Genomic DNA, 24445 nt, shown 5'->3' on the forward strand with positions numbered 1-24445 from the left:
ACTTGAGCTCAATTTTGAGTCTCATAGCAAAGGGTATGATTACTTATGTAAATCAGACATCTGTTTTTTATTTTTAATACATTTGCAAACATTTCAAAAAAATCTGTTTTCTATTTGTCACAGTATGTAGATTGATGAGGAATATTTTAGAATAAGGCTGTAATGTAACAAAATGTGGAAAAATGGAAGGATGGGGAAGGAGATGAAGGTCTCAGACGAAGTTCAAGCATTCTATCCAGATGTCCCTCAAAACAGGCCTGCAGGTGCCATCAACCAAGAAAGATGGTCAAGAAGGAGAGAGAGAGCGAGAGAAATAGTGTCAAACTGTTCTAGAGTCATATTGTTTCAGCACAGTTGGGTACAGTAGGGTACCCTTGTAGGAGCCAGTAGTGCAGGACCTTGAGAGCATCACGTCCACTGTATAGGGCTGAGTGACTGAACTATGTGAAAGGTCCTGTGTGAGTGTGAGATAGCGAGGAATCAGAGTAAGTAGACAATGGACCTGATCAGACAGCTCAGAGCCTTTGCTCTTTTCTGTCCATAAGAAACAATTGGATTGGTGGAAGAGGCAGGGCAGGCCTGGAGCAAGGAAGGAGGGTGTGGTCAGCAAGGCATCCCCCGAGGCTAAATGCCCTAAGGTTTTTATCAGAACGGTCGTAGAATAGTTTCACCTTTTTGCTTTTCCCGACATGGAATCAGTAATCAAGTAACATATTTTATTTACTGTATTGGCTGATGTAAGTACACACATCAGCACTGACTAGCTTAATTTGATATTGTTGCATGTGTAACGATTGCTAAGTTAGCTATTCAAAGTGCCAGATGGGTAGAAGTGCCACACAGTAACTGCAGTTCATTATTACTCAGTCAATAAGCACCATCAGTCAGCCAGAAAGTCTAGCTAAGTTAGCGACTAAAAGTAATGGAGAATTCTCACCTTTCTTCAGCAGGTAACTCTGTCCGGGCATACATCTTGTAGCATGTTGAGGGACTAACTTACTTACACTAGCTAGTATGACTATAGCAAGTATGACTATAGCCAGTAGCCAGGTAGGGCTAGCTCGTCAGACTGCTAGCTAGTCAGTACTAGCCAGCTAGTGCATGCCAACTTTGTTCAGTTGTTGTTGAGTTTGTTCTATTGGCACGAAATTAAAAATTGAATAAAATGTGTTATTTGTTTTCTGTAATTCAATGCCCCGTTTTTTACACAATAAATGAGAAACAAGTCGATTTTGGATTTTCAAATTCAGAAACCAAAAACGAAAATGAGTCAATATTTTCTGTCTTCTGAAATAAATAACTAATGAACGTACGATAGACGGACTGGGTCGAATACAGTGGATTTATTCGGTTTTCATCGTCACTGTTGTTTTGCTTTCAAGTAATCGGTCTGGCTAACTGCACATAGCACAGGGACATTACGAAATAGACAGACGTGCAAAGTCGGTTAGAAAAGGCGACTTGATCGGACAGAAACCGTACTAACGTTAGCTAGCTAATCTCTGTCAAATTAAATCGGTCAAAAGGGATGCCGCTGAAATCCAAATCAGACGGATATTTGGATTTAATGTCGTCTCATTTAATCGGCAGAAGCAGTTTTCCGATAAAAGGTTGTACGATAAATCAATTTCGAACGAGTGTATTTTTAAATTGCTGAATTTGAGGAACTAAACGTTAGTAGGTAACCTTAGTCTGACGAATTGAAATCACGGACCGAAAGTGCTACGCTAACATACTAGCTAATTTGCCTGGGCAGACAACAACAGATCTGTTTTGCATTATTGCCAAATAAACATTGCGAGTGAAATTGGTGAAGACGTTTCAGTTCCACAAAGAGTGCTGACATTATCTTTGACTTTGGTAAGAAGGATTGTGTACATTAGCTACCTAGATAGTAGCAGAGGTTTTTTTAGTGGGGGAGGGGATTAACGTTATCTAGTAAGAAAGAAAGGGGTTGCTCGTTTTGGGACTTTACTTTTTGTTTACCTTCTATATGTTTGCCCATACCGGGGTGTCTCCAATGATGTGTTATGCTGATTAATGGGTCTGTGGAATCTAGTGCTTGAGCGATTAATCCTTTTTGAGGTCATTTCGATTATTTAAAAAAATAATCACGATTTCAGTTTCGATTCTTTTTTTAAATATGACATATTTCTGTTGTTGTGTATATTACGTTTGTTTTATTTTGTTTACTATTATTTCATTCCAAGTTATCATGTCACCTCTCTAGAGCTGCTGTCTGACAAATCACTATTTTGTAGTTCAAGGGGTCTGAATACTTTCCGAATGCACTGTATAATGCATACTCCCGAGTGGTGAGTGCAAGAGGCGACATTGCAGTCCCTGGTTTGAATCCAGGCTGTGATTGGGAGTCCCATTTGGGCAGCCCACAATTGGCCCAGCGTCGTCCGGGGTAGGCCGACATTGTAAATAAGAATTTGTTCTTAACTGACTTGCCTAGTTAAATAAAGGTTAAATAAAATAAAAATGCATTCGGAAAGTATTCAGACCCCTTCCCTTTTTCCACATTTTGTTCCGTTACAGCCTCATTCTAAAATGTTCCACATCAGTCTACTCACAATAACTCATAATGACAAAGCAATTTAATATTCGTAATTTTTTGTGATCTGCAGTTGAGTTAACAGAAAAACAAACAAATGAAATGGAATTCCATTACTTGATCCGAAGTCAGTCAATTCATTAAAAAAATAATAAAATAACCACCATTTTGGTTCATCGCTCAGCACTAGTGGAATTCAGACCATTTACTGCTAACATACTTTTCTGGGAAAAATTTGATCAGCCCGGTCTGAGCCAACCAAGTAGATCAATACCTACACCATAGGGATAAAATATATTTGATACACCCCTCAGGAAGCAGTGAAAAAGTATTATTGAATGTCCGATGGACTGTCTATTTTAACATTTCCCTTTCTTCTCACAGGCAGCAATGAAACTGTTAGAGAACAGCAGTTTTGAAGCTCTGGGCTCTCAACTTTGTGTTGAAACGGGAGAGTCTCACATCCTGGGCAGGTATTTACCATTACAAGCACTGGACCAGCAGTATCAGTAGATCAATTGACCTCATATCTAATCACATGGCACAAGGTGTTCTGCAAAGCCTGCAATACTGTTCCATGACTAACACAGGTTCAACATTTAACAGGGTGTACTGGCCATTAGGAGGCTTGTGTGTGAACTGCAAGTACATAGCAAATAGCACATATAAATACCCCCCCCCCCCCTCTACTCAGGGGTGTATTTCTGGTGGGGTTAAGAGGCTCTATTTTAAAAGGCAAGATTAACACTTTGGGGCTCTGGGAGCTTCAATAACAACATATGTCAAGGCTGAGGGCACTGGCACTGATATGTAAACACAGAGATAAACAGCAAACTGTCAGAATAAGATGGTCAACTGAACTTAAACAAAATATACAGTACCAGTCAAAAGTTTGGACACCTACTCATTCAAGGGTTTTTCTTTATTTTTACTATGCTCTACATTGTAGAATAATAGAGAAGACATCAAAACTATCTATCTGGAGCTCCAGCCCTTCCGGGTTCTGTGTCTGTCACAAGGCAGGAAAATACACTGTCACTGCTCCGTTATCAGATACATTAGCAATGTGGGTCAAAACACAAGTTAACTTCGCTATCCTAGTACATACACTAACAGTCAAAAGTTTTAGAACACCTACTCATTTCAAGGGTTTTTCTTTATTTGTACTATTTTCTACATTGTAGAATAATAGTGAAGACATCAAAACTATGAAATAACACTTGGAATCATGTAGTAACCAAAAAGGTGTTAAACAAATCAAAATATATTTTAGATTCTTCAAAGTAGCCACCCTTTGCCTTGATGACAGCTTTGCACACGCTTGGCATTCTCTCAACCAGCTTCACCTGGTATGCTTTTCCAACAGTCTTGAAGGAGTTCCCACATATGCTGAGCACTCGTTGACTGCTTTTCCTTCACTCTGCGATCCAACTCATCAGAAACCATCTCAATTTGGTTGAGGTCGGGTGATTGTGGAGGCCATGTCATCTAATGCAGCACTCATCACTCTCCTTATTGGTCAAATAGCCCTTACACAGCCTGGAAGTGTGTTGGGTCATTGTCCTGTTGAAAAACAAATGATAGTCCCACTAAGCGCAAACCAGATATGATAATGTATCGCTGCAGAATTCTGTTGTAGCCATACTGGTTAAGTGTGCTTTGAATTCTAAATAAATCAAAGCACTCTTACACTATCACATCTCCTCCTCCATGCGTCACGGTGGGAACCACACATGCAGAGATCATCTGTTCACCTACTCTACGTTTCAAAAGGACACGGCTGTTGGAATCAAAAATCTCAAATTTGGACTCATCAGGCCAAAGGACAGATTTCCACCGGTCTAATGTCCATTGCTCGTGTTTCTTGACCCAAGCAAGTCCCTTCTTCTTATTGGTCTCCTTTAGTAGTGGTTTCTTTGCAGCAATTCAACCATGAAGGCCTGATTCACGCAGTCTCTTTTGAACAGTTGATGTTGAGATGTGTCTGTTACTTGAACTATGTGAAGCATTTATTTGGGCTGCAATTTCTGAGGCTGGTATCTCTTATGAACTTATCCTCTGCAGCAGAGGTAACTCTGGGTCTTCTTTTCCTGTGGCGTTCCTCATAAGAGCCAGTTTCATCCTAGCTCTTGGTGGTTTTTGCGTCTGCACTTGAATAAACTTTCAAAGTTCTTCAAGTGTTACGTATTGACTGACCTTCATGTCTTAAAGTAATGATAGACTACCTTTTCTCTTTGCTTATTTGCGCTGTTCCTGCCATAATATGTATTTGTATAAGGTTATCTTCTGTATATCACCCTTACCTTGTCACATCACAACTGATTGGCTCAAACTCATTAAGAAGAAAATAAATTCTGCAAATTAACTTTTAACAAGGCACACCTGTTAATTGAAATGCATTCCAGGTGACTACCTCATGAAGCTGGTTGAGAGAATGCCAAGAGTGTGCAAAGCTGTCATCAAGGCAAAGGGTGGCTACTTTGAACAATCTCAAATATAAAATATATTTTGATTTGTTTAACAATTTTTTGGGATACTACATGATTCCATATGTGTTATTTCATAGTTTTGATGTCTTCACTATTATTCCACAATGAAGAAAATAATACAAATAAAAACCCTTGAATGAGTAGGTGTCCAAACTTTTGACTGGTACTAATATATTTACACTGCTCAAAAAAATAAAGGGAACACTTAAACAACACAATGTAACTCCAAGTCAATCACACTTCTGTGAAATCAAACTGTCCACTTAGGAAGCAACACTGATTGACAATACATTTCACATGCTGTTGTGCAAATGGAATAGACAATAGGTGGAAATTATAGGCAATTAGCAAGACACCCTCCAAAAAAGGAGTGGTTCTGCAGGTGGTGACTACAGACCACTTCTCAGTTCCTATGCTTCCTGGCTGATGTTTTGGTCACTTTTGAATGCTGGCGGTGCTTTCACTCTAGTGGTAGCATGAGACGGAGTCTACAACCCACACAAGTAGCTCAGGTAGTGCAGCTCATCCAGGATGGCACATCAATGCGAGCTGTGGCAATAAATCAAATCAAATTTTATTTGTCACATACACATGGTTAGCAGATGTTAATGCGAGTGTAGCGAAATGCTTGCTGTGTCTGTCAGCGTAGTGTCCAGAGCATGGATGCGCTACCAGGAGACAGGCCAGTACATCAGGAGACATGGAGGAGGCTGTAGGAGGGCAACAACCCAGCAGCAGGACTGCTACCTCTGCCTTTGTGCAAGGAGGAGCAGGAGGAGCACTGCCAGAGCCCTGCAAAATGACCTCCAGCAGGCCACAAATGTGCATGTGTCTGCTCAAACGGTCAGAAACAGACTCCATGAGGGTGGTATGAGGGCCCGACGTCCACAAGTGGGGGTTGTGCTTACAGCCCAACACCGTGGAGGACGTTTGGCATTTGCCAGAGAACACCAAGATTGGCAAATTCGCCACTGGCGCCCTATGCTCTTCACAGATGAAAGCAGGTTCACACTGAGCACATGTGACAGACGTGACAGTCTGGAGACGCCGTGGAGAATGTTCTGCTGCCTGCAACATCCTCCAGCATGACCGGTTTGGCGTTGGGTCAGTCATGGTGTGGGGTGGTATTTCTTTGCCCTCCATGTGCTCGCCAGAGGTAGCCTGACTGCCATTAGGTACCGAGATGAGATCCTCAGACCCCTTGTGAGACCATATGCTGGTGCGGTTGGCCCTGGGTTCCTCCTAATGCAAGACAATGCTAGACCTCATATGGCTGGAGTGTGTCAGCAGTTCCTGCAAGAGGAAGGCATTGATGCTGTGGATTGGCCCGCCTGTTCCCCAGACCTGAATCCAATTGAGCACATCTGGGACATCATGTCTCGCTCCATCCACAAACGCCACGTTGCACCACAGACTGTCCAGGAGTTGGCGGATGCTTTAGTCCAGGTCTGGGAGGAGATCCCTCAGGAGACCATCCGCCACCTCATCAGGAGCATGCCCAGGCGTTGTAGGGAGGTCATACAGGCACGTGGAGGCCACACACACTACTGAGCCTCATTTTGACTTTTTTTTGTTGACATTACATCAAAGTTTGATCAGCCTGTAGTGTGGTTTTCCACTTTAATTTTGAGTGTGACTCCAAATCCAGACCTCCATGGGTTGATACATTTCATTTCCATTTATAATTTTTGTGTGATTTTGTTGCCAGCACATTCAACTATGTAAAGAAAAAAGTATTTAATAAAAATATTTCATTCATTCAGATCTAGGATGTGTTATTTTAGTGTTCCCTTTATTTTTTTGAGCAGTGTATATTAGTGAGCAGTGATACAATCTTTTGCAAAATCATTCGCAAGGAGATTCCTGCAAAAATATTATTTGAAGATGAGTGCCTTCGGGGAAGTGTTCAGAGCCCTTGACTTTTTCCACATTTTGTTACGTTACAGCCTTATTAAAAAATGTATAATTTTTTATTTTTTTTTAAATCCTCAGCAATCTACACACAATACCCCATAATGACAAAGCGAAAACAGGTTTTTAGACATTTTTGCAAATATATTACAATCAGAAATACCTTATTTACTTAAGTATTCAGACCCTTTAATATGAGACTCAAAATTGAGCTCAGGTGCATCCTGTTTCCATTGACAGTCCTTAAGATGGTTCTACAACTTGATTGGAGTCCACCTGTGGTAAATTCAATTTATTAGACATGATTTGGAAAGGCACACACCTGTCTATATAAGGTCCCACAGTTGACCGTGTATGTCAGAGCAAAAACCAAGCCATGAGGTCAAAGGAATTGTCAATAGAGCTCAGAGACAGGATTGTGTCGAGGGCACAGATTTGGTGAAGGGTACCAAAACATTTCTGCAGCTTTGAAGGTCCCCAAGAACACAGTGGCCTCCATCATTCTTAAATGGAAGAAGTTTGGAACCACCAAGACTATTCCTAGAGCTGGCCGCCTGACCAAACTGAGCAATCAGTGGAGAAGCCTTGTTCAGGGACGTGACCAAGAACCTGATTGTCATTCTGACAGAGCTGTAGAATCATCTCAAGGATTATCAATGGAAACAGGATGCAGAAAAATCATTTTTAGGTAAAGGCTGTTATGTAACAAAAATGTGTTAAAAGTCAAGGGGTCTGAATACCTTCTGAAGGCACACACAACCTACCAATCTGTTTTTCTACCAAACTCACACAAACCAAAACCACAATGATAGACACCTCTGTCAGAGATTGATGTCATAAAACCTGAAAGGGGTGTGTGCGCCTCATGACATGTGTCTGTGCTAAGATAAGTGGTGTAGGCTACGTGATTTAAATACCTGAGCAAGACCAGATGAGTCAATATCGTGTGTTATGCAGTAGAATTGCCATAGAAATGTTGCCCTATTCAATCCCTGTAGCGATTACTGGTAATGTGGAACGTTTAGCTAAATAGGCGTAATCTCTCTTGCAAAAAGTCTTGATCCCGCAAATAGGGTGATGAGTGTTTTGTGTTATGCAACAGGGGGTTAGATTAACTGAACTGCAGCAGAGGGGTATACTAGGAACTCAATGAGTTAGCCCACCAACTTTGATAAACAACCAGAAATAACTCTTTACTTTCTGGTTCATGAAGAAAGCTGAACGTCTTTGTGTTTTTGATTTTTGAGTTAAGCCTGAAATGGGCATGGTCTACTTATCTTTAAAAAAACATATATTTTTTAAATAAGTTATTTCTATAATATTCAGGCAAGTTAGCAGGCTAACTCATTGATCCTTCTTAGTAGGAAGCCCTTCAGGCTTTGAGGTAACAGTAGGAATAGGGATGTTGCATAATGGACTCTAGGTTATGAGACCAGTGGATACAGTAATGGTGGTGATGACCCCTGTCCTGGCTATGATCAATAGGGGCAGTCTGATGCATGACAGGGTGTACTCTTACAGGGCTTTGTGGCTATTTGTAGACTGTGTAATGGGGAGTGGTATGGAGCGTAAACCAGGGGAGAACGACTGACCCGTCTCATTGAAGCCACAACGTTCAAGGCCGAATGCTGAACTGCAGCATTGTTTTAAGAAAAAAATAAAAATTCAATAACTTTTTGACAGCATCCCTTTTGATTTAGACAAAACTTTCAATGCATGTTTGCCCATGGAAGAAGTAGTCAGAAAGTTACTTTTTGGACTTGAATGCAAAAACATTCAGGGGATAGAGGTGCTCAAACTTGACCCATTTTGCATACTCCACCGTACCATGAGAAATCTATGTCTTCATCACTAGAAAATATAAACGGTTGAGTTGGATATCATTTAAAAGCTTAAACAGGGTTGTTAAACTATTTTATTTCAGATGTTTTTTTGTTTTTTTTACTTCAGTTATCTAAAAATGCGTAGCCTCCGATTTGATTTTTCTTCTTCATATTAGCTTAGACTAGAGGTATAGCTTAGACTAGAGGTCGACCGATTAATCGGAATGGCCGATTAATTAGGGCCGATTTCAAGTTTTCATAACAATCGGAAATCTGTATTTTTGGGCACCGATTTGCCAAATTTCTTTAAAAAAATTATATATAAAAAAAATAATTTTAATACCTTTATTTGACTAGGTAAGTCACATTCTTATTTTCAATGACGGCCTAGGAACGACGGCCTAACTGCCTTGTTCAGGGGCAGAACGACAGATATTTATCTTGTCAGCTCGGGGATCCAAACTTGCAACCTTACAGTTAACTAGTCTAACACAATCACGACCTGCCTCTCTCTGGTTGCACTCCACAAGGAGACTGCCTGTTACGTGAATGCAGTAAGCCAAGGTAAGTTGCTAGCTAGCATTAAACTTATCTTATAAAAAACAATCAATCATAACCACTAGTTAACTACACATGGTTGATGATTTTACTAGATATTATCTAGTGTGTCCTGTGTTTCATATAATCTGACTGAGCATACAAGCAAACAAGTATCTAAGTATCTGACTGAGCGGTGGTAGGCAGAAGCAGGCGTGTAAATATTCATTCAAACAGCACTTTCGTGCGTTTTGCCAGCAGCTCTTCGTTGTGCGTCAAGCATTGCGCTGTTTATGACTTAAAGCCTATCAACTCCTGAGATGAGGCGGGTGTAACCGAAGTGAAATGGCTAGCTAGTTAGCGCGCGCTAATAGCGTTTCAAACGTCACTCGCTCTGAGCCTTCTAGTTGTTTCCCTTGCTCTGCATGGGTAACGCTGCTTCGATGGTGGCTGTTGTGTTGCTGGTTCGAGCCCAGGGAGGAGCGAGGAGAGGGACGGAAGCTATACTGTTACACTTGCAATACTAAAGTGCCTATAAGAACATCCAATAGTCAAAGGTTAATGAAATACAAATGGTATAGAGGGAAATAGTCCTATAATAACTACAACCTAAAACTTCTTACCTGGGAATATTGAAGACTCATGTTAAAAGGAACCACCAGCTTTCATATGTTCTCATGTTCTGAGGAAGGAACTGAAACGTTAGCTTTCTTACATAGCACATATTGCACTTTTACTTCTCCAACACTTTGTTTTTGCATTATTTAAACCAAATTGAACATGTTTCATTATTTACTTGAGGCTAAATTGATGTTATTGATGTATTATATTAAGTTAAAATAAGTGTTCATTCATTATTGTTGTAATTGTCATTATTACAAATAAATAAATACAAATTCGGCCGATTAATCGGTATCGGCTTTTTTGGTCCTCCAATAATCGGTATAAGTATCGGCGTTGAAAAAACATAATCGGTTGACCTCTAGCTTAGACCCTACTTTACATCATCAGTGGTTTTTATTTTGTGACCGACATCAGTTGAGACACAGCATGCTCTTCAATACAGGGTGGGTGGCATTTCAATCATAGAAATATAATTAACAGAGTGGACCTATCCCTTCAGACCACTGCAATTTAGCTGATACACCATTGAAATTGAATAATAATTGAATTACAACCACAAAAAAAGGCTGCCGGTCCTCCTACCGTCGAATGTCAACTTTCGTGGTCATGTATATTCTATAATCTATATTTCTATGATTTTCAATAGGTTTTCTTTGGAGGATTTACAGTAATTTATAACAGATATTCCCATTCAAGTCAACATTCTCTGTGTGGACCTCAAACCATATTGTGGTACCATTTGAAAGTAAAAATGTGAATGTTAATCACATTTTCATACATTTATCAGCCAAACATGACACCCACCCTGTATTCAAGAGCATTTTGTGTCTCTACTGAGGGCAAGCACAACACAAAGCCTCAAATGTAAAATAGGGTCTAAGCTACAGCATATGAGAATACCACAGGTGGACTCCCAAGTTGTAGAAACACCTCAAGGATGATCAATGGAAACATGATGCACCTGAACTCAATTTTGAGTCTCATAGCAAAGGATCTGAATACTTATGTAAATAAGGTATTTCTGTTTTTTTTGTTTGTTTTTTTGCTTTGTCGTTATTGGGTATTGTGTGTACATTGATGATGAAAACATCTATTTCATCCATTTTACAATAAGCTGTAACGTAACAAAATGTGGAAAAAAGGGAAGGGGTCTGAATACTTTCTGAATGCACTGTAAATCTCCCTTGTCTCACATACCCCTAATATAGACAACAATCAATGTCTTATATAAACAAGGCAGTCACAATATAATACACAACAGGCAACAAAAGGCAGACCATATACTATCCCGGGCATTTTCTTCTCACTCACTTTTGAGACATGAAACTGGCTATAGAGGTTATAAGTTCCAAATTCTTTGCTTACCAAGAAGACGGTGAATGTTCCTAAGTGGCCATGTTACAGTTTTGACTTAAATCTGCTTGAAATATTATGTTAGGACTTGAACATTTATCTCTAGCCATGATCCCCAACATCTTGACAGAGCTTGAATAATTTCTAAAAGAATAAAGAGGCAACTATTACACAATCCAGGTGTGCAAAGCTCTTAGAGACTTACCCGTAATGATTGCTGCCAAAGGTGTTTCTAACATGTATGGACTCAGGGAGCTGAATACTTATGCAATTACATTTTTTAAAATATACTCTACAGTGCATTTGGAAAGTATTCAGACCCCTTGACTTTTTTCACATTGTAAAGTTACAGGCTTATTCTAAAATGGTTTAGATGAAACATTTTCCTCATCAATCTATACACAATACCCCATAATGACAAAGCGAAAACAGGTTTTTAGAAATTTTTGCAAATGTTTAAAAAAATAAAAAAACATAATTTAGTTAGGTATTCAGACCCTTTGCTATAAGACTTGAAATTGAGCATCCTGTTTCCAGTGACCATCCTTGAAATGTTTCTACAACATGATTGTCCACCTGGGGTAAATTCAATTGATTGGACATGATTTGGGAAGGCACACACCGGTCTATATAAGGTCCCACAGTTGACAGTGCATGTCAGAGCAAAAACCAAGCCATGAGGTCGAAGGAATTGTCCGTAGAGCTCAGAGACAGGATTGTGCCGAGGCACAGATCTGGAGAAGGGTACCAAAACATTTCTGCAGCATTGAAGGTTCCCAAGAACACAGTAGGCTCCATCATTCTTAAATGGAAGAAATTTAGAACCACCAAGACTCTTCCTAGAGCTGGCCGCTCGCCCAAACTGGCAATCAGGGAGAAGGGCCTTGGTCAGGGAGGTGACCAAGAACCCGATGGTCACTCTGACAGAAGAGTTTCTTTGTGGAGATGGGAGAACCTTCCAGAAAGACAACCATCTCTCCAGCACTCCACCAATCAGGCCTTTATGGTTGAGTGGCCAGACGGCAGCCACTCCTCTGTAAAAGGCACATGACAGCACACTTGGAGTTTGCCAAAAAGCACAGAAAGACTCAGACCATGAGAAACAAGATTCTCTGGTCTAATGAAACCAAGATTGAACAGTTTGGCCTGAATGCGAAACGTCACGTCTGGAAGAAACCATCTCTACGGTGAAGCATGGTGGTGGCAACATCATCCTTTGGGGATGTTTTTCAGCGGCAGGGACTGCGAGACCAGTCAGCATCGAGGCAAAGATGAACAGAGCAAAGTATAGAGAGAACCTTGATGATAACATGCTCAGGAACTCAGACTGGGGCAAAGGTTCATCTTCCAACAGGACAACAACCCTAAGCACAAAGCTAAGACAATGCAGTAGTGGCTTCAGGACAAGTCTCTGAATTTCCTTGAGTGGCCCAGCCAGAGCCCGGACTTGAACCCCATCTAACATCTCTGGAGAGACCTGAAAATAGCTGTGCAGCGACGCTCCCCATCCAACCTGACAGAGCTTGAGAGGGTCTGCAGAGAAGAATGGAAGAAACTCCCCAAATACAGCTATGCCAAGCTGGTTTCGTCATACCAAGAAGATTAGAGGCTGTAATCACTGCCAAGGTGCTTCAACAAAGTACTGAGTCAAGGGGTCTGAACACGTATATAAATGTAATATTCCAGTTTAATTAAAAAAATATATATATTATTCTTAAAAAAAAAAAGGTTTTACTTTTTCATTCTGGGGTATTGTGTTTAGATTGAGGAGGGGAAAACAATGTAAAACATTAGAATAAGGCAATCTACAACACAATATAGAAAAAGTAAAGGGGATTGAGTATGAGAAAATGGAAATCTTTGCGTGTGTGTGTCATATATATATTAATAATAATAATATAGACACACACGCAAAGATTTACCTTTTCTCATTCTCAATCCCCTTGACATTGTGTTGTATATTGCCTTATTCTAGTTGAAGTCGGAAGTTTGCTTACACCTTAGCCAAATACATTTGGACTCAGTTTTTCACAATTCCGGACATTTAATCCTTGTAAAAATGCCCTGTTTTAGGTCAGTTAGGATCACCACTTTATTTTAAGAATGTGAAATGTCAGAATGTGAAATTTTATCACATTCCCAGTGGGTCAGAGGTTTACATACACTCAATTTGTTTTCGGTAGCATTGCCTTTAACTTGGGTCAAATGTTTCGGGTAGCCTTCCACCAGCTTCCCACAATAAGTTGGGAGAATTTTGGCCCATTCCTCCTGACAGAGCAGGTGTAACTGAGTCAGTTTTGTAGGCCTCCTTGCTCGCACACACTTTTTCAGTTCTACCCACACATTTTCTATAGGATTGACGTTAGGGCTTTGTGATGGCCACTCAAATACCTTGACTTTGTTGTCCTTAAGCCATTTTTCCACGACTTTGGAAGTATGCTTTGGGTCATTGTCCATTTGGAAAACCCATTTGCAACCAAGCTTTAACTTCCTCACTGATGTCTTGAGATGTTGCTTCAATATATCCACATAATTTTCCTCCCTCAATATGCCATCTATTTTGTGAAGTGCACCAGTCCCTCCTGCAGCAAAGCACCCCCACAACATGATGCTGCCACTCCCGTGCCTCACGGTTGGGATGGTGTTCTTCAGCTTCCAAGCCTCCCCCTTTTTCCTCCAAACATAACGATGGTCATTATGGCCAAACAGTTCTATTTTTGTTTCGTCAGACCGGATGGGGGGAAAAAAGTACCATCTTTGTCCCCATGTGCAGTTCCAAACCGTATTCTGGCTTTTTTATGGTGGTTTTGGAGCAGTGGCTTCTTCCTTGCTGAGCGGCCTTTCAGGTTATGTCTATATAGGACTTGTTTTACTGTGGATATTGATACTTTTGTATCTGTTTCTTCCAGCATCTTCACAAGGTCCTTTGCTGTTGTTCTGCAATTGATTTGCGCTTTTCGCACCAATGTACGTTCATCTCTAGGATACAGAACGCATCTCCTTCCTGAACGGTATAACGTGGTACCTTCAGGCATTTTGAATTTTTTCCCAAGGATGAACCAGACTTGTGGAGGTCTACAATTTTTTTTCTGAGGTCTTGGCTGATTTCTTTTGATTTTCCCATGATGTCAAGCGAAGAGGCACTGAGTTTGAAGGTAGGCCTTGAAATACATCCACAGGTACACCTCCAATTGACTCAAATGATGTCAATTAGTCTATCAGAAGCTTCTAAAGCCGTGACATCATTTTCTGGAATTTTCCAAGCTGTTTAAAGGCACAATAAACTTAGTGTAGGTAAACCTCTGACCCACTGGAATTGTGATACAGTGAATTATAAGTGAAATAATTGTTGGAAAAAATGACTTGTCATGCACAAAGTAGATGTCCTAACTGACTTGCCAAAACTATTGTTTGTTAATTAACAAGACATTTGTGGAGTGGTTGAAAAATGAGTAATGACTAAGTGTACGACTTCAACTGTATATATGTCATTTTTGTGGAAGACAATCATTGTACCAATATTTGCTTCTATTACGCAAAATGTATGTTCTTTAAACAATTTATTTAAATATCGCACACAGAAGAAGTTCTAAGGATAATTTTAATTTCTAATTGCAGCCGTCAGTACGCCAGTCAGCATTCAGTTTGAGATACTCAGTGAGAGGGCACAGCCCTGAGCTAGCTTGCAACGTCACTTCCTGGAGTAGCTGAAACTGCAAATTTTATGTATCCATTGGACGCCATCTTAACAAATGTTTTTTGCTTCAAATGTGCTATTGAGTCTACACATAGGAATGAATGGTGTCACGTGATCAATGACTATCTATTTATACGCAGTCATTTGCATAGAGACACATACACACACAGCTAGGCACTGAAACAGCTACCAAGTGCTGGTGTTTAGACTGCTGCTTACTGAATTAGAATGGGCAACAATGGCAGCAAGAGCCGTGCTGGCACCATGTGACCCAATGAGGCTGCTTCTTTCCACCCTAATAAAGAGCCTAAGTCTGCCAATACTCAGCAAAGTTCAACTAGACCCATTACTAATGATAAACGGAGCACACACTCGCACATGAATTTGAAGAAGTTCACAAATTCTGTCAGTGATAGTTTTCCTTGAATGTCAGTTTCTGGATAATGTATTTATTTGATTGAACCAGGAAGTTTGTTACAAATAGGCCTACACCCACAATTATCCTTTATAGCCTAATTCTGTGCATTTATTCACAACTAGGCCTAATTATCCACAGGTTATTAGCTCAGCTTTTTAGGTCAACTTTTCTATGGATTTCAGATGGTCCCTGTTTGTTCAGTATTTGTTTTATTTGTCTGTTAATGAAAAGTAGGCCAGTCACGTCACTACCCCCGTGACCTTTGCTCCTTCCTATAATAAGACTGGGCCACAGTGTGTCTCTGAGCCAGATTTTGGGTTGCACAACCCCTGCTCTTACATAACTGGGGGTGAGGGGAAAATAAACACACGACTGGACTCTGCTCCACTCCGTCTGCATTCCACCCATACCCCTCAAATAGAACACAGTGAAACAGAGACACAGACACAGATACTTGTTCAAAGCAATAAATACAGAACACGAGACGTACAGTGCCTTGCGAAAATATTTAGACCTCTTGGATTTTCTTTACATTTTATTGTGTTACAAAGTGGGATTAAAATAGATGTAATTGTCATTGTTTGTCAACAATGCACAAAATATTATGTCAAAGTGGGCGGGAAGTGACCTTTTTTTAATGATGATGATGATAAAACATTTAATAACTAGTATTCAGCCCCTTTGTTTAAACAAACCTAAATTAATTCAGGAGTAAAATGTTGCTAAACAAATCACAAAGTTACATGGACTCACTCTGTGTGAAGTTATAGGGGTTGACATTCTTTTTAAAATTACTAACCCTTCCTCTCTCCCCTCAGCCAAGTATTGCATTTCAAGCACAGATTCGACTACAAAGACCAGGGAGCTTTTCGAAGGCCTCGTTTAAAAAAAAGGACAGTGATTTGTAGATGGTTAACAATAACAAATCAGACATTGAATATATCTTTAAGCATGGTCTAGTTAATTATGCTGTGCGTTATGCATGGCTTGACGTCACTTTTTTTTGCCACTTGTCCTTTTCTTTTACTTGTCCAATAGCACAAGTCACTTGTATAAAAAACAAATTAAAAAGCATTGAGGCTGATGCAACAGGTCAGACCGTTTAGCTTAAAATGTTGAAGTTTTATTTCTTCATATTATAAACTCAACAATGCGCACATGGCTGTTGGCTACATGCGAATGTTCCAAAATGCAATTAGCAAGGAAAACACCTTTCTCAAAAGCGCACCTCACGCACAAGTGGTTTCATGTGACAGAGATGAAAGTATCCATTAGAAATGAAGAAAGGGGAGATCTAAAGATGCATCAACTAGCATGGGTTACTAATATGACTAGTATTATGCGTTTGGCTGTAGGACAATTAAAGAACGTTGATTTGAAAGCCAATAGAACATGAGAAATGCTGGTTTTTAATGGCATATTAAGTGTTTATAAAATAATTCCTTCATTTCAGTGGTCGTATTTTGGCTAGGCTACTTTGAAACAAGACATATTTCATAAAATTACATACAATGTCCAGGTTTTAAACAATTCAGTTTTATGGTTAAATAGTTTTCAAATGTTGACCGCCTCCGCTCAGATTCAAGGTAGGTGATGTTGCGGTGCACAACAGGCACTGTACTTCTCTCTCTGGTCTTGTGACCGTTTGATCTGCTGTTAATTATCCTTCATTATGTTAGTCAAACATGACTGGTGTTTCGCCTATATTTATGTAATTCAAACTCTCATTAAAGTTTGGCTACATTTTCCTGGCGCCTCTGTCATGTCAGCATCGGTTTGGACATGAGGCTGTAGCCAATATGCATATCACCTTCACTTTGACATGTAGTTTTTTTATTTATTTATGTAGGCTACATGAAACAGATTTTAATATTATCCCAGTGTTGGCCTCTGATTAAATTCTGATCGGAGGAATTGTTTGATATTGTGATTTCTGTGTTTTACATTTCTACTTTTCCATTCAGACTGCTTAAATCTACAGTATATTCTTCTTATCTGAATTTATTTTTAAAAAATGTTACTTGTCCCAGACAGGAGGACTAGCGTTGTCGATCCCCGCCTTACGTATTAAACCACCCAGAAACCTAAAAGATACAGTCGTCCTTCTGAATTGAGCTGTAGGACAGGAATGAAACTGCTCAAGGATGAGGCTATTGATGATTTTAAAACGGTGTGGTAAACCGTTGGGTTGAGCGTGCAGAGATTGACACAGAGACGGAGGTTTTAGTCCGCAAAAAAACAACTTTACTAGGACAGAAAATAAACATTACAAAGAAAATGACTTAGGTCTTGAAATACATCCACAGTTACACCTCCAATTGCCTATCAGAAGCTTCTAAAGCCATGACATCATTTTCTGGAATTTTCCAAGCTGTTTAAAGGCACAGTCAACTTCTGACCCACTGAAATTGTGATACAGTGAATTATAAGTGAAATAATCTGTCTGTGAAAAATGACTTGTGTTAAGCACAAAGTAGATGTCCTAACCGACATGCCAAAACTATTTTTGTTTGTTAACAAGAAATTTGTGGAGTGGTTGAAAAACTATTTTTAATGACTCCAAACTAGGTGTATGTAAACTTCTGACTTCAACTGTAGCTAGCTACATTTCCTAATGTTTTGCTTGATGTTAGTCTTGCATTTTAACTTGCTACCGGAGAACTACACAGCTGGAGGAAAGCACCAGAGAAAAGTAGCCTTCACAACAGTCAGAGCGCTGTCTGGTGATCCAGTGGCGAAAGCAAAGATATTTCATCCGAGTGGAGAATTGCAACTGAAGCACAAAATTTGTCCATTTTAGATCTTCATTTTCAAAACTCAGCAAGATATTGTTTGTGAGGCCTCCCGGGTGGCGCAGTGGTTAAGGGCACTGTACTGCAGCGCCAGCTGTGCCATCAGAGTCCCTGGGTTCGCGCCAAGGCTCTGTCGTAACCGGCCGCGACCGGGAGGTCCATGGGGCGACACACAATTGGCCTAGCGTCGTCCGGGTTAGGGAGGCAAAATCCTGCGTTAGCATGACCCCTGAGTATTGAATACGGGACATGACTAGTTTGATACAATACCCATGTCCTCCTTAGTCAGTAGCTAAATGGATGTCCACTTGACAAAAGTTAACTCTGGGATTTTTATCTGTCTCTATAGGATCGAGAGCTACTCCTGCAAGATGGCTGGTGATGACAAGCACATGTTTAAGCAATTTTGCCAGGAGGGGGAGCCACATGTCCTAGAGGCCCTCTCGCCCCCCCAGTCCAGCGCCACCAGCCCATCCCAGTAAGTACCACAGCCACACCCCTTATCAATGTTTACATCACACGGAAATCACACTAGGAATGAAACGGAAGCAAACAGGGAGGGACTGCCTGTTTTCCATTGCAGAATGTTTTGCTATGGTGTGCACTAATGCATTGATACTGGTGTTGTGTCACAGCATTAGTCTCTTATGTGGCACACTAAGGGGGTGGCAGGTAGCCTAGCGGTTAAGAGCATTGGTCTAGTAACCATAAGGTCACTGGTTCGAATCCCTGAGCCGACTAGGTGAAAAATATGTCTGTGCCCTAGATAATTAATTGTAACTTCCCAACCAAATTACTGAACTCTCTCCCTCTCTCTCTACTCATCTCACTTGTTTTGTGCAGACTGGGGAAGAGCAGTGAGGACGCCCAAAACCCTCTGAGTGACAAGTGTTGCAGGAAGACCTTGTTCTACCTCATCACCACGCTCAACGAGTCGTTCAGGCCCGACTACGACTTCAGCGCAGCCCGGGCCCACGAGTTTAGCCGTGAGCCCAGCCTCAACTGGGTCAGTAGCACTGCCTCTGCTCCTCTCATGATTACACCACTTTAGAATGACTTAAAACCAATCTAATTGGGCGGTCATTCATGCCTAATTTCAGAATTGCCCAGATACTCATATACAGATACGTTGAATCGTCCCATGCAAGTCCCGGAAGCACATTGTTACAAAGCCATACACATAAGGGGAAGGTAGTGAGTTTTCTACAAGGGGCTTATGGAATATCACAGGCTGTAAGATAGATGTGTCAAACTCAATTCCTGCAGGACCATGTCTGCTGGTTTTGTTTTATTTCATTTTGTGTATAATGACGACCTAAACCACCAGGTGACGAAGCAATTTCCTTAATTATAACCTGATTTATCACAATAACCTTAAATGATCAATCAAGTGCAGACACTCGGCCCTCCACAGGATTTGAGTTTGACAGGTCCACACATCTGTGAGGAGAATAAGTGGTCCTAACGATGGTGTGCCGTGTCTCCTCCAGGTGGCGAATGCAGTGAGCAGCAGCCTGTACTCATCAGTTGGGGTGGAGTTCAACTCCCTGGGGCCTGAGCTGTGGAACTCCATCGACCAGGAAATTTGCCTGCAGGATTGTGACATTTACAGGTGTGCGTGGGAGATATGGTGGTCCCGCGTGGCTCAGTTGGTAGAGCATGGCGCTTGCAACGTCAGGGTTGTGTATTCCATTATCACGGTGGACCAGTAAAAAAATGCATGCATTCACTACTGTAAGTCGTTCTGGATAAGAGCGTCTGCTAAATGACTAACACGTGAGCGTAAATGTATATGCTGCTAGTTGTGTTTGTCGCCGGTATATGTAGTATATTTATAATGTCCCTATTTGTCCTCAGCTACAACCCTGACCTGGACTCAGACCCCTTTGGGGAGGAAGGCAGCCTCTGGTCCTTCAACTACTTCTTCTACAACAAGAAGCTGAAGAGGATTGTATTCTTCACCTGTCGCTCCGTCAGGTGAGCAGCCACAGCGGGCTTCAGTCTGACTCCATTATCAATGCAATCTGTGACGACACACATATGAGTTTGTTAGTTCTACAGCCAGTCCGAAACAGTTTCTGGCCTGTGGATGACTTTCTATGGTCCACTGTGTATGTTCTAAAATTGGATAAATCTGAATTGCTCACACCAAACCAGCACAGCAGCAGGAGTTGATTGGGCTTGACGTGCCCGAGGCAGCTTGTTCACAACCCAAAGCCTGTCTGATCTCATGATGTGTGTGTGACTGTTATCCATTACCAGGAGGACAAAAGGCCAGGAAAGGGGACTACCAGGTCAACTCCAAAAACTCCACAAACAATCTGTCAACCAGAGCAACCACACGTACCTGTATGATTGATTAATGAGGCATGGTTTTTCTGCTTTATTTCCACAGTGTCTTGAGTGGGTATGGCTGCGGTTGTCTGGACAACGAGTTGGACATGGAGCTGGATGATGAAGAGGAGATGGATGGATTCACTGAGGACAGGTGGGATCATGTTACTATAGTAATGTTACTACCTGCTTATACTCTTCTCGTGCACCGATGGGCCTCAGTCTTACATATATCTACTTTTGTCTGTGCATGGGGGTTACATTTTGGATTTGTGTCTAAATAGACCCATGATTGACACTGCCTTGTTCTCTCCCCATCGGCAGGTTCCCCAGAGCTCTTTGTGTCTAGGCACACCCATGCCAAACTTCTACGCCTACACAACCTCCTCCCCCTTCATCTATCCTGTTTCTTATTTCCTCATCTATCCTTGTTTTTTTTCTTTTTCTCGATGTTCTGTACAGCCTGACCCAGGAAGCCATTTGCTCATGTAGAGGAAATCCATTTTTTTTCTCCCCATTGACAAGTGCATGTTTCACGCCTTTCACATCAGCTCGATCCGACCCATACCGTGAAGGACGTTTTCTAAATGCCCAGGGTAACTGGGATCTAGGTCTCCTGTTTATTGTGCTTCCTCTATCTTCCGTTGTCGCTGAGCTAAGAACTGACTCTGCCTAATAATTTGATGGAAGGACCTTCCTTTGCCTCTCAAACCACATCCTCGTCACCTGAAACCAGCCTCTGCTTGGATGCTGCACTCTTAAAGAAACCCTCCCAATACTTATTGGATCTGTCTTGGACATTTATGGTCAAGAGAGACCATGGACAGCTAACTCTGACAAGCAAACATTTTCTTTTATTAAAAATCGCAGCAGATGATGTCACAGAAACGTCTGTGTAAGTGGAGATAGAAGTCCACAGTGCAACACCTGCATCAGTGAGAGCCATGGAAGGGGCTTATTACATCAAACTTCTCCAATCCCACACTGGGTAGAGGATGGGACAACGACAGCTAATTCGATTGACTGTCTATCCAGCTGATTTCCATTTGTGACTGCTTCCTTTGTGTGGCTTTTATGCTTGACAGTGGTGTTAATGTGAGAACTGAAAACTTTTGTAGCTCCCAAGTTTTTAAACGAATGCTGCTTTTGTAATGGAAACATTGTAATATCTTATGTTGTCTTATTACTGCACATGACATGTGTAGATGGGAGATGGGAGATGACTCTGCCAAGGAAAGCAATATGACATCAGACTTGCAGCTTATACAAGATCACTTTCATGAGCGCCTCTGTCACATTGTTCTGCCTATCAGTAACCATGTTCCTCAATGTGTGATTTTTCTGATTCCCTTATGATTTAGGCTGACCTATTGTAAAACTTGTACCCATTTTCCTCTGCTACAATCATCCATTTATTTTATGCTCAAACATTACAAAGGCTTTGATGTAAAGCCAAGTGAATGTACTAAACACAGGCAGCAAAGGCATCAGCGATAGTTCCAGTAATGTTATTAAAGTGTTTTACAGTATTTTTTAGAAAGAAAGACCCTTTTATCTCTGTGTTCCCTGTGTAAGGCTTGTGAACCTCCCATGATGACCTCCGTTCAGGACCTGTTTTGATTATACAGCATATGTTAATAAAGTTGTGTTTGAACCAAAGAGTGTCCTCTGTGTTGTAATAGAGAGTGGACACGGGCAGCTCACCCAACACAACACATCCCACTCACAGGGAAGAAGAGGACCAAAATGAAGATGTTTTGAACAGTAATGACTACAATGTGATACAGCAGTGTAAGGTATAGTTAACCATGTTTCCTACAAGAGCAACGTGTTATGTTACACCTCGCACTACAACCTTTTTAATAACTAAAAGTGTTCCTATGGACATTTTTGAGTAATGCAAAGAAACATGGAAGGGGCTATGAACTTGGTCCTGCTCAATCTGTCTTCCTTAATTAAACGAGGTAAAAGGCTGAGAACATAGACCTCATATAACAATGTTAAACCTTCAATACATAATTGGAATAGCACAAGCTATACTTATCACCAGGGGCGCAACTTTGGTTTTAGAATTGGGGGAAACATACTTTTTTTTAAATCCAGTCGGATAAACACTCCAAACAGCCTACCCGACCACTTGTAGGAGTCCGCATGGTCCTAAAGCAAACCGTTGCCCTGTTTTGTATCACATTCCAATGATAAAACTGGGGAGGACAAAAATTCTATTTCAGAATTTGGGGGTGACTTGTCCCTCCCGTCCCCAGTGAAAGATACGCCCCTGCTTATCACGACTGATTTAACATTTTAATGTTCTTACATTGTAAATGGCGGTCATCTTCATCTTGGAGACTAGAGGTATGATCAGGGGAGAAAAGGACCAGTGCAGGAAAGTCCAGAAGCGGAACTATGGCTAGGGAACACCAAACCAGGCAGCTAGAGGTTGACTTCAGACAGATGGATGCTACAGCTAGATAGAGGGGCTCAGAACCGCTCGTGCAGTGGGGATGAAGCAGAAAAGAGAAACATGCAGTGGGGTTAATATCTCATTAAGCCAATAACCAAAACTTCTGCACTATAACAGCACAGCTACAGAAACAAAAGGAGTCTAGGAACACAAATGAAAAGATAATTGAATGAAAAGTAAAAGTACAAGAATGGATAAAGAGGGGTTGAAGGGGCGAGAATGGATGGATAGAGAGAGGTTATACAAAGTTTTTACCTAATATAGAAATCTCTGCATGCTCTTCCTTCCTCCCTACCTGCCTCCCGCTTCTTCACTGCACACCACGGGAGGCTGTTGAGGGGAGGACGGCTCATAATAATGGCCAGAATGGAGCAAATGGAATGGCATCAAACACCTGGAAACCAATACGTTTGATGTATTTGATACCATTCACTAATACCGCTACAGTCCTTACCACAAGCCTGTTCTCCCCAATTAAGGTGCCACCAACCTACTGTGCTGCACACGTCCTCCTTACTCTGTGTGACCTGAGTGAAGCCAATGCAGCCGCTAGGGGCACACACAGCTCACTACACATCAACACAGTTGAAGATTGCTCCTCCAAGTTGCTGCTCCTTCCTTTCTGCGTGTGCATCCTCCTTCCTTTCTCCATGTGACCTGAACACTCACTACTGAGTTTCAAACTCCCGCTGGATGCAGCATCAGCACAAGAACTGTTTGACTGCAGCTTCATGAAATGGGTGAAATGGGGAAATGGCTGAGCAGCCGCACAATGCTCAATGCAAGCGTCGGCTGGAGTGGTGTAAAGCTCGCCGCCATTGGACTCTGGAGCAGTGGAAACGCGTTCTCTGGAGTGATGAATCACACTTCACCATCTGGAAGTCCGACGGATGGATCTGGGGGAATGCTACCTGCCCTAATGCATAGTGCCAACTGTAAAGTTTGGAGGAGGAGGAATAATGGTCTGGGGCTGTTTTTCATGGTTTGGGCTAGGCTCATTAGATTCAGTGAAGGGAAATCTTAACGCTACAGCATAAAATGACATTCTAGGAGGACTGTGCTTCCAACTTTGTGGCAACAGTTTGGGGGAGGCCCTTTCCTGTATCAGCATGACAATGCCACAGTGCACAAAGTGAGGCCCATACAGAAATGGTTTGTGGAGGTTGGTGTGAAAGAACTTGACTGGCCTGCACAGAACCCTGACATCAACCCCATCAAACACCTTTGGGATTAATTATCCCAAGATGGCATAGCAGTCAGACGTCCTTTGTCCTCGTCTTGTCGTGTCCCGTATATATATATATATATTTACACCTTTCTTCGCATGTCTTTTATATCTTTTATATATTTTATTTTCCAAAAACTCTACTTCTAAACACTCTCCTGCAACCCGTCTCACCAATTAAAAAAAAAAGTATTATTTACCTCATATCTGAAATCCAC

General features: G+C 41.3%; 1 protein-coding gene across 4 annotated transcripts; it reads left to right on the plus strand.

Moving 5' to 3' along the window:
* Window positions 1-565: 565 nt before the first annotated feature.
* Window positions 566-22197, plus strand: LOC110535587 (repressor of RNA polymerase III transcription MAF1 homolog). 4 transcript variants are annotated; one of them, XM_036935313.2, is made up of 8 exons: window positions 566-737; window positions 2945-3033; window positions 18554-18682; window positions 19048-19210; window positions 19695-19816; window positions 20062-20181; window positions 20600-20692; window positions 20863-22197. In XM_036935313.2, the coding sequence occupies exons 2-8, from the start codon at window positions 2951-2953 to the stop codon at window positions 20885-20887; spliced, it is 735 nt and encodes a 244-aa protein (XP_036791208.1). In that variant the 5' UTR covers window positions 566-737; window positions 2945-2950; the 3' UTR covers window positions 20888-22197. The 4 variants fall into 4 exon arrangements, with proteins under 4 accessions (XP_036791208.1, XP_021476338.1, XP_090046004.1 ...); XM_021620663.3 differs by having other exon boundaries at window positions 583-1860; XM_090189878.1 differs by lacking the exon at window positions 566-737 and adding an exon at window positions 838-950.
* The last annotated feature ends 2248 nt before the right edge of the window (window positions 22198-24445 follow it).

The sequence above is a fragment of the Oncorhynchus mykiss genome, chromosome 11 (genome assembly GCF_057628025.1).
Source record: "Oncorhynchus mykiss isolate SJ-2025 chromosome 11, ASM5762802v1, whole genome shotgun sequence".
Taxonomy (NCBI): Eukaryota; Metazoa; Chordata; class Actinopteri; order Salmoniformes; family Salmonidae; genus Oncorhynchus; species Oncorhynchus mykiss.

Coding starts and splice junctions, on each gene's coding strand:
- LOC110535587 (XM_036935313.2), top strand. CDS start 2,951: ATGAAACTGTTAGAGAACAGCAGTTTTGAAGCTCTGGGCTCTCAACTT. Junction 19,211..19,694: donor GTGAGCCCAGCCTCAACTGG/GTCAGTAGCACT, acceptor TGTCTCCTCCAG/GTGGCGAATGCAGTGAGCAG. Junction 20,693..20,862: donor GATGGATTCACTGAGGACAG/GTGGGATCATGT, acceptor CCCCATCGGCAG/GTTCCCCAGAGCTCTTTGTG.